This window comes from Gymnoscopelus braueri (assembly GCF_963280865.1).
Source record: "Gymnoscopelus braueri genome assembly, chromosome: 2".
Lineage (NCBI taxonomy): Eukaryota > Metazoa > Chordata > Actinopteri > Myctophiformes > Myctophidae > Gymnoscopelus > Gymnoscopelus braueri.
In genome coordinates this window covers 34,043,312-34,056,872 of record NC_137604.1, presented here as the reverse complement: position 1 = coordinate 34,056,872, position 13,561 = coordinate 34,043,312, and the positions used below count along the sequence as shown (strand labels likewise).

The window sequence follows — 13,561 nt, the reverse complement described above, 5'->3', positions numbered from 1 at the left end:
CACTAAACCCCAGCCCCTGACGTATTCTCTCTAAAAGAGGGAACTACTGTTTTGCTTCGGTTCTGAGGAGAGGGGGAGGGGACATTTATTTGTGTGACGCTGTGGAACATTCTGACCTCAGGTTCAGCAGAGTCAAAAGACTCCCCAAGGAGAGAGGGAGAGGAAGAACAGGGAGTGGGGGGTCAGTTGGGCGAACAAGGGTGTAAGGAGGAATTGGAAGAAACATAATAAGGAGAGAGAGAGGTGTCTGCCCTTTTATCAGCTAGATGGAAATCACCACAGACCAAAATAGGCAAGTGATCTGAGCTGTCAAGAGGAGAGAGTGAGAATGAGATTTGGCTTTTGAAGCCTGTGGTGAATTATAAACAATTATGGGACTGCAGGAACTAGAGAAAGAGGGGGGAATTACAAAAGGAGAAGGAAAGAAGAACACAAGAGCAAATGAGAGAAAGTAAGCAGGAGTCAGGGAAGTGTTATGAACAACACCACCGCTTGGTTGACAACAGACGCAGTCAGTATGCCCGCTGAAAAGTGAACCAATAAAAATGGCACTCCTCCCGAGGGACTCCACAAGGCCTCTGTAGATGGGGTGCTGATCACATTATCCAGAAGCTCTGGTGGAGACAGCGATGGTGCTCTGTTATTCTTACTGTGTCAGTGCTGTGATTTAAGCTCTGCCTGTGTGTGTGCATATACGTGTGATGATCTGTATCCGTCCTTATGCCATCATGGCGGGTCAGACTTACACACAACGAGGATTATGTGTGGACGGTGTACGTGTGTGTGTGTGCGTGTGTATGTGTTTGTATGTACATGCACTTTTGTATCCACTCTGAGATGGGAGGATTATACTAGCGATAAAACTGTCAGTGAGTTAACCAACATCACATAAGCCTACGCTGTCTGTGCGTATGTTGCTGTGTTTTAGGATTTACTGAGGTGAGGCTGATATAGAACTACTGCAGCTCTGTTTTTAAACAAATTGGAAGTGGATCAAGGAAAATATTTGTATCCATGTTGACCGGTTGGGGGTAACACTCAAGTTGAGAAACAAAAGAAAGAACAATTCGGGAAATCATAACACAGTTCTCTTCACTTCCTCTTCCTGTGGGTCAGCTGCTGTCCAAGGACCCCAAAGAGCGGCTGGGGTGCCAGGGTCGTGGGGGAGTCGAGGTGAAGCAGCACCCCATATTCAGAAACATCAACTTCAAAAGGCTGGAGGCATCTATGCTGGACCCTCCCTTCAGTCCTGACGTAAGCATCAGCACAGTTTACACATGGCACACACGGTATAGCACATACAAGTAGGGCTCTGCAATATATTGAGGCTAGATATCATCTGAGAAGTGTTATTTACTACCCATCTTATACTTTTTTCTTAAAGAATATATACAAAAATATATATTATCATCACAATACGATATTATTGTCAAAATATTGATATTGCGGTTTTTGGTAGAAAAAACATCTTGATATTGGATCTTATCACCACATTCACTGTTCATATTCCCCTGAAAGCTCAAAATAAGCATACAGGAAATACCATTGCCACAAATAAACACTCACAGTGGAAGCTAGCTACCACTGTCTCCCAGAGTCCCTCGTGGTCTGCTCCTCTTACATGTGTAGTAGAGTGGCTCACAGCCTCAGCCTGATGACCTAAAACTCTAATATCTCCCCCGGGCTATGGGAATATCCCTTTAGTCCAGCGGTTAAGATGTTGGCATTCCATGCAGGAGACCCGGGTTCGAATTCCGGGTGCTACACATTCTCTCTCCAGGATAATAAGGCTTTTCGAAGAAAAACATGACATTTGTCACGCTATAAATAGACGATGAGACCGGACCGGAGATGAGACCGGACCAAGAGGTTAAAGCAATAGAAGAAAGCAAGAGATTATCTAGATTTCTTATTGTGGGTTATTTAGGTGGGCATATGCTGAACTATGCAGTGCACAAAAGACGGTATAGGAGTGTGAATCTTTATTATTCAAATTATACTGTATTTAGGGTTTTGTTTGATTTTAACTTTTCCCCCTCAAAGTAGACATGTCACTGTTTTCTGCCTCACATTTCTCGTTCCTTTGTTTAATCTCTCTCACTGCGTGTATCTCTCTCTCTGTCTCGCTCAGCCCCGGGCGGTGTACTGTAAAGACGTCCTGGACATTGAGCAGTTCTCCACCGTCAAAGGGGTGAACCTTGACACCACCGATGATGACTTCTACCACAAGTTTGTCACAGGCAGTGTCTCCATCCCCTGGCAGAATGAGGTACTGCATGCAGCGCAGACAGATGATGTCATACCTCAGTTCAGCAGCGAGACAATGCAATGTGTTGCTGCAGCATTGGAAATGGTTACATGTGGAGAAATGAATGGCATGGACCCTCCCCTCACATTAACATGTAAACATAGATGGGTGATGATGTTATTTATCTTAGTGTAACATCATCTTTATCGGCTGCAAACGCCTAAACCGTTGTCATAACAACACTTACTGTATAACAGTGCTCATGATCGATGTTCAAGCCTTCAGTCATCTGCCTACAGGCAGTTCTCTAGATAAATGATTCAATTCAAAGGAACTTTATTGGCATGATAAAACATACGTTTACATTGCCAAAGCATAATGTCAAAAACATAAAAACTATTATAAACAACATGGGGAAAGTACAGTATGTACAGTACAGTTGGAGGAGGTACAGCATTGTGTAAACAAAGCTATGTAACATTGCAACTGGAAACACTGGCTCACATGACCACTAAATGTTCATTTGCTGTTAGAAAGTTACATTGGCAAAGGTAGCTTGGTATAAAGCTTTTTGAAACAAATAGCAGCAAACCTTCAGGATTTTGCAGTTAATTTTGGGACAATTAGCAGCATTTTTCCCAAAACTATTCAAAATGGTATACAAAAAGCCCGATATTTCAAACGTGTTTAAAGGTAGTAGCTGTAACTAGTAGTAGTGTGCTGTAGGTCCATGTCAGAGGTCCACTCGGTACAGAAACACTTAATGGTTTGATGAGCTCAATGCGTACAAGACACACACTAGTCTAACTTTTTTACTGTGCCATTTTGACCTCTACTGAAAATCTCTTCTCCATAAATAGCCGATTTACAAGCTTATAATGCGTTGCGCTGGGACACGTGAGCTTGTGGAGCCGCTATTTCTACTGAATGTTCGCCTATTATGACAGAATTTCCAGAATCGGGACGCTACGGTTCATGTGGTTAAGGGGACGGAGTCTTACCCAAATGCCAGCCTGACATTCTATCTGGATAGAACCCACTACCAAATAGTCAGCCATAATATATTCAAACCCATTTAGACCTGGAACACCTTTTCGTTGTTATACCTTCGAAGCCGGGACCACCTCTGTGTGTAGTTGTTGATCTTTAAAAAAAAAAAAAAAACGTTGGTCAGGATTTAGAAGGCCTAAATGGGTTAACAAATAGCAGCAACCTCTGTGATGGGTGGTAAAGTTTATTATTCTATTAGTTGCGGATACAGTAAGTTAGCTGTCACAGTGACTGGTATGGCATGGCTTCCTTAACTACTTTCAGTCTGCCATCTCTATTTTGGGCATGCCATCATAGGCTACGTTCCTTTTCATCCCTAAAAAAATAGCCGATCTACAAGCTCACAACGTGTGAGCTTGTAGATCGACTATTTACGTATAAATTGGGCTTAAGTGGTTAACTTGGCATCTCCCCCCTCTGTAGATGATCGAGATGGAGTGCTTAAAAGAAATCAATGTCTACGAGACGGATGGGACACTGTGCTCTGACCTGGATGTGAACCGACCTAACCCTCCTCCAAAGAGAGGTTTCTTCTACCGCCTCTTCAGAAGAGAGGCAAGTGCTAGCACTCCAGCTACTGTCCGAGGGGGTGGGGGCTAAGGTACTTTCTTTCTTTCTTCCTTCTTCCTTTTTTCTTTTCTTTTTTTTTCTCCTTTTCTTTTCTAGGCATCATTCAAAATCCACCCCACAGGCCATTGCTCCTCGTCCTCAGTGAACTTGCAAGGATCATGTGAGGAAGAAGCAACAGGATATGACTGGTCATGCTTTCATGTCCAATTATCTCTTCCCAAGTATACACGGTGCTTAAGATAATTTAGGACAATGGCTTTCTTTCTTTCCCCCCATCCTGCGCCCCTGGGGGCTTGAGAATCTCAATCCCTTGTTTATTCCTTTAGATTTTTCCTTTCTGTATTTATTCTCACGTTACCTTGGCAATAGTGGGTTGAAGGGGGAGGAAATGCACTGTAAAGAAGCAGGGTCGAATAATGGAGGGTTGTGGCCACAGGGAAACTCAATAGCCAGTTGGATCCTCATTGTTTTTGGCTTTAACCACTTGAATCCTAGTGTCTACTATATTCTTGGCATGTCATAATGGGCAAACATGCGGCAAAAATAACAGATATATAAGCTCACCACTGGCCATGTTGTGAGCTTGTAGATCGTCTATCTTTGGCGAAGAGATTTGGTGTAGAAGGAAAAAAAGGAGCCCTGGGGGACCACAGTCTATGTATATAGGGTTTAAGTGGCTAATTAGGCAAATTATAAAAACATGCTGGTAAAAGGATATGGATCAACTCTCCATTATGGTCTGTATCAACTAACGGGTGATTGTGAACCCTCTGCAGTGGTTCTCAATGTGGTACCCCAGGGGCACTTGAAGGGGTTCCAGGGGGTCCCCAGCACAATTAGTTAATAAATCAGTTTAACCACTGTAAACTTACAGTATATACTTTGGCTATTTGAAAATTCCTAAGGTGTCAACACGTTGTGAGGTTGTACATCTGAGTTTCCTGTTTAAAATTAGGTATTTAGGATGTCTGGTGGCTCAGCCTGTTAGTGTACAGACCATATGCTCCTTGGAGAGTGAGGACACAATCTCCAATCTGACCCCTGCCTTGTCGCGCATGTCTCTTCTCTCTTTGTCCTTGGTTTCCTGTCTCTCTACGCTCTTCTGTTTGAAATAAAGCACACAAAATGCCTAAAATACACCTTAAAGGAAGAATTCACGCTCAACAGTATTAGCATACTTTCTTTTTTTTCTCCTTTTACCTCTTTCAATCCGGCGTCCCTATTTTGGACATTTAATGACAATTAAATGTCATCAAAATGTTCGAAAATAGTCAATCTACAAGCTCATAGCGCGTCTCATTGAAATGCGTTGTGAGCTTGTAGATGGGCAACTTTTGCTATCCATCATACAATGATGGGCTTAAGTGTAGCAACTGTTGGAAAGATATGATTGTCAGTTGAAAATTAATGACGATGTGCAGATATTTGTAATAATAAGACCTTTGGCTCTTTCCAGGTTTGTTTTAAGAGTGGCTACAGTGACGATGAGAATGGAGAGCCCTCACGACTTTAAACCACTCCCCCTCCCTCCTCCCGCCCCCACCGCCACCCCACCCCTGCCGCCGACCTCTACCAACAACTCCACCCGAGCGCAAATCTTACGAACTCGATGAATGTTGACCTGTATTTATGAGCTGTATTAAAAAGTGTATTATAATTAAAGAAAAAAGTATGAGTTTAAAGATTTTGTACATTTGTACTTGAATTATGTCTAGATGTATATTTTCACTAAAGGTTGTATTGTACAAAAAGCCATAAAAGTACCACTTGAATGCATACATAACAGTTTTTTTAATTTCCTTTTTCTTTTTGAATGAATATGGAAAATGTGTATCGAGGAGTTTTTTTGTTTTTGTTTTTCCTAGTCCCCCCCTCCAGAAGCACAGTACCAGTAGTCTTTTTTTTATTTTATTTCTCTATGTAGCATATGGCCTTTGTTTTGTATGTGCTGTACGTTTGTTGTTATTGATTTGGCCAATGTGACGTGTTTTTAGCACATCAAGTTCACCTTGTTCCAAACTACCCCTCCTACACCCATAGTATCCTAAGTAAATCTGAATGAAAGGCATGGATTCCAAGTGAATTGAGGGGTGGGTCTGTATCCAATCTAAGGTTTCCATGTTTATGCCATGCTGCTTAAACCTATCCGTTTGTTCCCCTGACCTACACCCTTAGGTCGATTGACACAAGTGGTTGGTTTGGACGTCTGCACCACGATAATCCCTCTCCCTCCCCTTATCCCATAGGCAGGTTGGACTGGAAGGGTATGTACTCTATGGATGGCTGATGTTGATATTAGGCTGCTGTGTGTGGATATTGGCATAAGCAAAATGATCATTTCATGATGCATGCAGTGACAGTGAGCATTCCTGCCACCCCTATTTAGTCATTTTTAGGCTTGAAGGGGTGCAGAAGACTAATTCACATTTTGATGGCTGTTAGTGTGTCCTTTGGGGGGCACAATTGTTTAGTACATGTGTGTTATGATATTCACTCACAAGGGACATCTAATGCTAATTCATTTACCAGATGTCTTGGTCAAATCCTAGTAGTCTCTACTCGAGCCTCTTTTTTTGTGTGTGAAAAGATTGCATGTGTAATACAGAAATCCTTTCAGATGAACAGCCCTATTACAGTAACTTGCAGTCCATATTGTAAGTTGTCAGAAGTAAGAGAGTTGACTGTGAACGTCAGTTAAATAAGGATGGTGAGGACAGTGACGATGAAGCCATATCTGAGATCTGTCTTGCAGTTGAAGCAGGCTTGACTTACACAACATATTGCGTTCATATCCAACTAGCTTCAACGTTCAGAATGAGTAAAGAAACATCTAGATTTGGTTTACCTAGTGCACCTTTTGCCTGTTGATTATAGATAGCACAGTGCCTATCAGTCCTTACCCCACTTGTCGAATCCAATAATTAACCACTTTAACCCCTATTTATCATTATAGGTGAGAATGTTAAAAAATATATATATATCATTTTAGAAAATTGCAGATCTACGAGCCCACGAGTGTTGTGAGCTAGAAGTTTGGCTATTTTCTAAATAATTTCAAAACAATATTGAAATGTTCTAAGTGGTTAAAAAGAAGAATCATTCCTATTCCTATATTCCACCAAAATTCCATCTGTTGCACTTCCATAGGAATTACTTGTGTTCGTAATGTGGAGGATGCGATACAAGAAAAATGATACAACTCCAGCCTGTACAGATAACCATTACATATGTCCAGGAAAACGCAACAACTTGTAGAATAACATTTTGTGTGCACTTTCATAACACACAATGGGAGTCAGTTCCTTCCAGGTCAACCAGTCGTGGTCAAGTTAATTAGCTGTATGTTTCATTATGATAAATCATGTCACAGTTAGTTATGATCAATATTATGTACTATGTCTATATTTGCAGTTCAGATGCATCTTAAGCCATTTTGACAATTTTTCTGATGAGACAAAGGTATAATTTATCCTTACCTGCCCCCGCCCACTCCTGTTTTAATGCTGTGAAAACCAGACCTGGATCTGATGGCTTTATGTGTGCATATTATACTGTATCTATAATCCATAAACAACTATTGATTAAGTAAATTTGTCATATAGAATTATAATACAAATCTAAATCTAAAATAGCCACACTAATTTTCTCAGTAAGGGTTCAAGTTCAACTAAACTGATCAAATTTGACTATGCAGATTTTTCAGAATTTCTGTGCACAATGGAAAACAGTAATGACCACATTTGATCATATAACAGTTGTTGCATAGGCGCTTGAATTCCTTTTTTATAAACTCATCACCACACTAATTTGAAATGGTACAGTTGTAGATCTCAAAATTTCTAATAGTTTTCAAAAGATGACTTGGGTGGTTGTGGAATCCTTGTCCCTTACAGTACATTCCATTTGTCAGATCAGGATTGTCATAGTGCATCAAGCTCCAGTGGTTGGCTTGTCATCACTTGAGTTTCTAAGTGTCTTGTTATAAACATATACAGTATATATATTTTTTTGTTTTTGTTTTCTCTCAGGCACATTTCAAAGCCAATTTCTCTTGCGGATGTAGATTTTAGCCTTTTTAGCTGTTAGCCTCAAAAACCTTGTAAATTATGTATTTCTAACATGTACCTAAGCTTTTTATCTCTCTCACACACACACACACACACACACACACACACACACACACACACACTACTGTACACACACAATGGTACACAAGGAAAAGGTGTTTACCATCCATATAGCAGTAAAGAAATGTTTAGTTTCATTGCACTAAGGTGTATTTTGACAATGACTAGGATGTGTCTTTTACCCTTTTGCCAATGATACCAAAAGCACGATTAAACAAACAAATTATATTATTTGTTTGTCCTTCCCTAAAGAACTTAACAAAAGACTGACAGCCTTTATTATATGTGCCAATTATCATCTGTTACATCCTGACACTCAAACATTTTTGTTTTCAACCTCTGTCCTTCCTTCCATTCTGATAGACGTCCTACACTTAAAAAGGAAACAGCTCAATTTTTTTGAATGTCTGCACTAAGTGCATTGTATTGCCTGTTTAAAAAGAAAAGAAAGAAAAGGAAAAAAAAATACATATGTTTTATTATTCAAGCATGTATTGGTTTGTAAAACTTCAGGTTCCTTGTATATGTAAGTGATGATCTTCTAGTGCCAACATATCACACTGGTATCTGAGGATATAACTTTATAAATGACAAGATGACCAGCTGACTGTCCTGTTTGAATACAAGTATCTCCTTCCCTCCTGCCTTCATTTAAAGTAGTGATAGTGATGGTGCCCCAACGCACGCACACGCACGCACGCACGCACACAACCCTAAACAAAACTGGGTTGTCACTCACCAGAGGTATTTAATAGGCAGAGAGATGTCTGTTCTGGATTGTATATCACTGAATCTACCGGTGTGAGATAATAACTACCGATATATCATTGCAAGCTAACCGGTGCTTCGCTTTCATCAGTCCAGACTTGTCAGATCAGATCAATGATATTTTCCTGGAGGGAAGGAAGGACTGATGTATTTTCTTGGTATTCTAACTTGGTATTCTTTGACTTCTTTATTTTCTTCTTTTTTTTATTTGTACAGTCATGTCGTTCAACCACTGCAGTCATTGTAATTCTTGTACAAGTTGTATCACTGGTTGTTGTACCATATCTGACATTTGTAATTATGAAATAATACACTGCCGTTTGTATAAAAAAAACGTCTTTTTGTCTCTTTTTGCATTTGGTGTTTATAAATCTGTGTGTGTGTGTGTGTGTGTGTGTGTGTGTGTGTGGGGTGGGGGGCTATTTGATCCCAACTGAACCAATAATTACACTTGCTGGTGGCTGGATATGGGGTTGCATCCTAATAATGGTCCTCAATACTGTACTGTATATCCTTTCCTCTATAGTGGATTTTATAGACTGGGAAATTTAAATTCATTCGGGCTGCCTGCGGTACAGTAGCCTACCGGTATACAGATTTGAGTAAATTCTTTCCTCTTCTCCCACCACCCACCCTTGTATACTGTATTATGTCAATCTTGTGTGTGTGTGTATGTGTGTGTGGTAGGCTTCATGAGAGAATAGTTATTTTTTCATAATTATAACATTGTCCCAAGACATTGCTCACATGACGAGATGATAACTCTGAGAACAGCAGCCTACATTAGCAGCAGGTACACACAGTACACAAGACACTACACATCTTCATGTTCTCATCAGGCATCAGACAGAGAAGAGGCTGCACGCATTCTCAGCAGCCAGGCAGCAACCCCGTGACTCTCAAAAACAACCCCCTCCGCCCCTCCCCCAGCCTCGCTCACCGCCTCCTGATTGGTTCTTTTTTTTACTGTCCGTCAGGGAAAACTCTCCGCGTGATTGGCCACTGCTGTCGCGTAACCAATTCAGTCCTACATTTCAGGCATTGTGAGCTTGTAGATCTGCTTTTTTCAAAATACTTTTATACATTTGGGGGGGGAAAAAATAAAATGGGACATTCCACATAATTAGTGCTTTCTACTTTTGGTACTTTAACTACATTTTTATACCAATACTTTTGTGCTTTGACTCCCCGCCCCTCCCCCAGCCTCGCTCGGCCGCCTCCCGATTGGTTCTTTTTTTCCCCCTTGTCCGTCAGCGAAGATTCTCCTCGTGATTGGCCACTGCTGTCGCGTACCCCGCCCCCCCTGTCAAACTGTCACATCTCCCACTTCCTTGGTGAGATTTGTCAGGGCAACAACAACGAACGTACATCCAAAGAAGATGGCTTTTCATCAAGCAGCGTCCCATTCATTAACGGATTCTACTGTGAAGCAATAAGGAGCTTGTCCCGCACTAAAAACCCTGAAGGTGGAGCGTTGCCAGTAGCTGTCGCGAGTAGTGGCAGCACTCTCGTCGCGCTGCCCGCCGCTCACATCCCTTCCCAGTCTGCTTGCTTGTTATTCTGTCGCCACCGTGCTAGGCTAGCTAGCCCTAATTGTAAATAGTAGCCAGCTAAAGCTAGCCAAGCTAGCGACTGACTGGCTGCTAAAATGGCCACCATGGAGAAATTGATGAAGGCCTTCGAGTCTCTCAAGTCATTCCAGCAACAACAGGGACCGCCAACTGCCGAGGAGCTGGTTCAGAAACAGTAAGTCAGCACACTGTGGTCCACAGCTAGTTGGTTAATAGCTGTAGCGCCCCGGGTTATTATACTGTCTGTCAGGGGCTGTTTGGTTTACCAGCCTACCTACCAGCGTTGCCAAAGTTTGCGAGAGAAATAAGCAACCAGGTCTAGGAAAACAAGCCCAAAAGAAGCAACTATAGGGCATTAGGCCATTGTGAGCACTTTAAACCTATATACTGTATACATTGAACATAGCCGACGCGTTGTGAGCTTGTAGATCTGCTATTTTCCAAAAATCTAGGAATAAAATGTGGAAGATTTCAACACAAATCTGGTACGGGGCTCAAATTATTTTTCAGATGTGTGTTAAGGGACAAATACATCCACCAGGACATGAAAATATCTGAGAACCACTGGTTAAAATTATTTAAAAAATTGTGAAGCAGGGCCAAATAAGCAACTACACTTTAGAAACGAGCCCCAAAATCCGCACCCGCATCTACCAATAATGAACTTCACAGAAAAAGAAGCCCAGTCGCTTATAAGTGGACATGGCAACACTGCTACCAACCAACCAACTTGAAGGAAGCTAAGCTAAGTGCAAGCTAGTAGTCATGGCAAATGCAATACATCTGATTATTATATACTACTCATCAGGTTAGAGATGTGTATGCATTTTATACATACAGTATACCCTCACCTGACTAATTACGTTCATTTCTAACTAACGGAGCAAACGTTGCCTGGCGAAATGCGCATGCACCTGCCAAAGTAGCTGTCCTGTACACAAGCTTCATTAACACTTCACAGACTCGATTTATCTCTGGCCTTGGGTTATATTGTTGATTAGGGGAAACGATTAAACAGATGGCCCTCCACAGTAGTGTTGGAACAGTAGCCTGGTTTAGGTTCAATCGATAGACTCTAAAGGCAACAGCATCTTAGTTTTGCCTGGCCCCTCCTCCAGCCCATCTTAAACCATCCCTTACACGAGGTTAGGTACCATTACTCTGCTTCTTCCCTTTCGTCTGAACTGGTACTGGTAGTCATTGTTGGTAGTCTCTGTGATGGTAATAGTGGCGGTGTGTTCAAGTGAAATGCATAATATTCTATAATGATACATTTTTTCCTAACTGGGAAATTTGGTTTGCATGAAGGTGTAAGACACAGTCATAATAAATAAAATATACTGCAGAAACAAATAAGACAAACTTATGGTATAAGAGACTAAGACTAAGAATTCCAGGGGTTCATTAAACTGATCTGAAGGGAATAGCTCAAATTCCCTGCAGAGCACCAGTCTCTTTACATAGGACGTGTCACACTGATTTAGTTTGTGCAGACAGCTGTTTTCTGAAAGATATTTAGTCACAGGAATTATCTTTACACCATGATATGATCCAACCATATGACCAACGCAACCACAGGAAATACCCAGCACAATTATTAGTCCATTAGATTTCTTATGCCCGTTTGGAGTCTATGCATGTACAGTACACATAGATTTAATGGACTCTAAACCAAATATTTTAACCACTAGCTTTGACCGGGGGAGATATTTGGCTTAGTTTTATAGTCTTCAGGCAGAGGCTCTAAGCCACTCTGTTACATATGGTTATGAATGCAGTAATTTGTTTATCACATCACATACCCATAGCTTTATTTAGTCACAAAGACGTTTTTATCAGTTTAGCTGGCGGCCATGTTTGTTCTACAGCGAGGTCACTTATGGTGCCATTAGAACACAGATTTGCTTGCACTAATTGGTCAGCTACCTGTCATACCACCAGCCATAGGAGTTATCAATAATCAACGAAAGGCGTTACTAAATATCACTCTTGGTCCTTTTATAATTCCCTTTAGCCAGGGCAAGTGAAGAAAGGCATGTTTATATGTAGAAAATTATCGCACAGCCTCTCAGGTCGCCATTTCACCAGTTGCGCAGAATGACTACTAACATGATTTAGCCCTGGACTTATCCCTGGCTTGTTCTATAAAACAATTATTGTGTCACATTGGTCTTGCCATGGAAAAAAATCTCTGGTTGACCCGATAATCCAGAGGCATGCTCCCACTTGCCACATTCCCTGTAAAGCTGTCAAAACTCCCACGTCCTGTGCATGTCAAAGATGGTTTTTATCACCCAGAATCTCACTCATCCCTAGATGGAATCCTTGACCTCTTCATATATTATACACAGGTTGAGATTAATGGCACTTTAATCTGATGAGCTGAAGATAATAATGTAGATCTGCATTCACCCGTTACAGATTCAGTTTACCTCTCATTGCATTGTACAGAAGGACAAAGTATCGGCAGTAATAAAGGACCATGCCAGTGTTACTACATGCCATTCATTGTCTATTTTCAACATCATCCTCCATAGTTTACATAATCCTCGATCATGTTTCCCAAGATTGCTTTATTTGTGAGATATCTGTTTGTTCACATTGTCCAGATTCACTATACATTATAGAATGCACCTGAAATTGTTAGTCAACATTAGCTCAGCTGTAACTCACTATATTAAAAGCCACATTCAAGCTCAAATTCGAGTTCGAAATGCAGCACTTGTAAGGAACTATTATGTGTATTAAAACTGTTTTTTAGTGTAGTGATTTTCAAAAGGGTGATTCACCTATACCAAGCAAATATAAAGTCTCGTAGAGTGCTACTGCTTTCCACACCATTTCAACATAAATTACAGTGAATGAGGTTAGAAAATGTACACTGAGATCTACTGAAATATACACTTACTTACGTATACAAAATTAGTTGGACGGGCTATCTCTGCCAATGGCAAGAAGTATTTATTATCTTGAGATTATCTAGCCTTTCTTGAGTCATTGTGAGATCAGAGCTTGTGTCTTTGAGGTAAACTTCTGCTTTGGATTGAAATTAAAGCTGGCCTTCCTTTCCTGCTTTCAATTCTCCTCATGTTCCCTACCTCTGTCTTTCCACAGGAAAAAGGAGCAGGCGTCCACAAAGAAGGACAGAGTGACCCACTGCCTGACAATATGTGAGAACATTGTGGCTCAGTCTTTGAGGTAGGCCTGGCAGTATATGAGCTATAAGC

The 13,561-nt window shown here is 41.1% G+C and overlaps 2 protein-coding genes across 8 annotated transcripts in view; both read left to right on the top strand.

Annotated features, from left to right (window-relative positions):
• Positions 1–6,448, top strand: part of grk4 (G protein-coupled receptor kinase 4) — a 56,293-nt gene extending 49,845 nt beyond the window's left edge. The window contains exons 13-16 of one of the 2 annotated variants that reach the window (XM_080416289.1): positions 1,117–1,254; positions 2,132–2,269; positions 3,722–3,899; positions 5,325–6,448. In XM_080416289.1, coding sequence (XP_080272415.1) covers positions 1,117–1,254; positions 2,132–2,269; positions 3,722–3,898 — 453 coding nt within the window. In that variant the 3' untranslated portion in view covers position 3,899; positions 5,325–6,448. The remainder of the gene's footprint in view (positions 1–1,116; positions 1,255–2,131; positions 2,270–3,721; positions 3,900–5,324) is intronic. The other variant, XM_080416288.1, reaches the window with a different exon arrangement.
• A 3,653-nt stretch (positions 6,449–10,101) lies between these two features.
• Positions 10,102–13,561, top strand: part of htt (huntingtin) — a 46,308-nt gene continuing 42,848 nt past the window's right edge. For all 6 annotated transcript variants that reach the window (XM_080416799.1, XM_080416802.1, XM_080416797.1 and 3 more), the window contains exons 1-2: positions 10,102–10,509; positions 13,449–13,532. In XM_080416799.1, the coding sequence (XP_080272925.1) occupies positions 10,412–10,509; positions 13,449–13,532 (182 nt within the window). In that variant the 5' untranslated portion in view covers positions 10,102–10,411. The remainder of the gene's footprint in view (positions 10,510–13,448; positions 13,533–13,561) is intronic.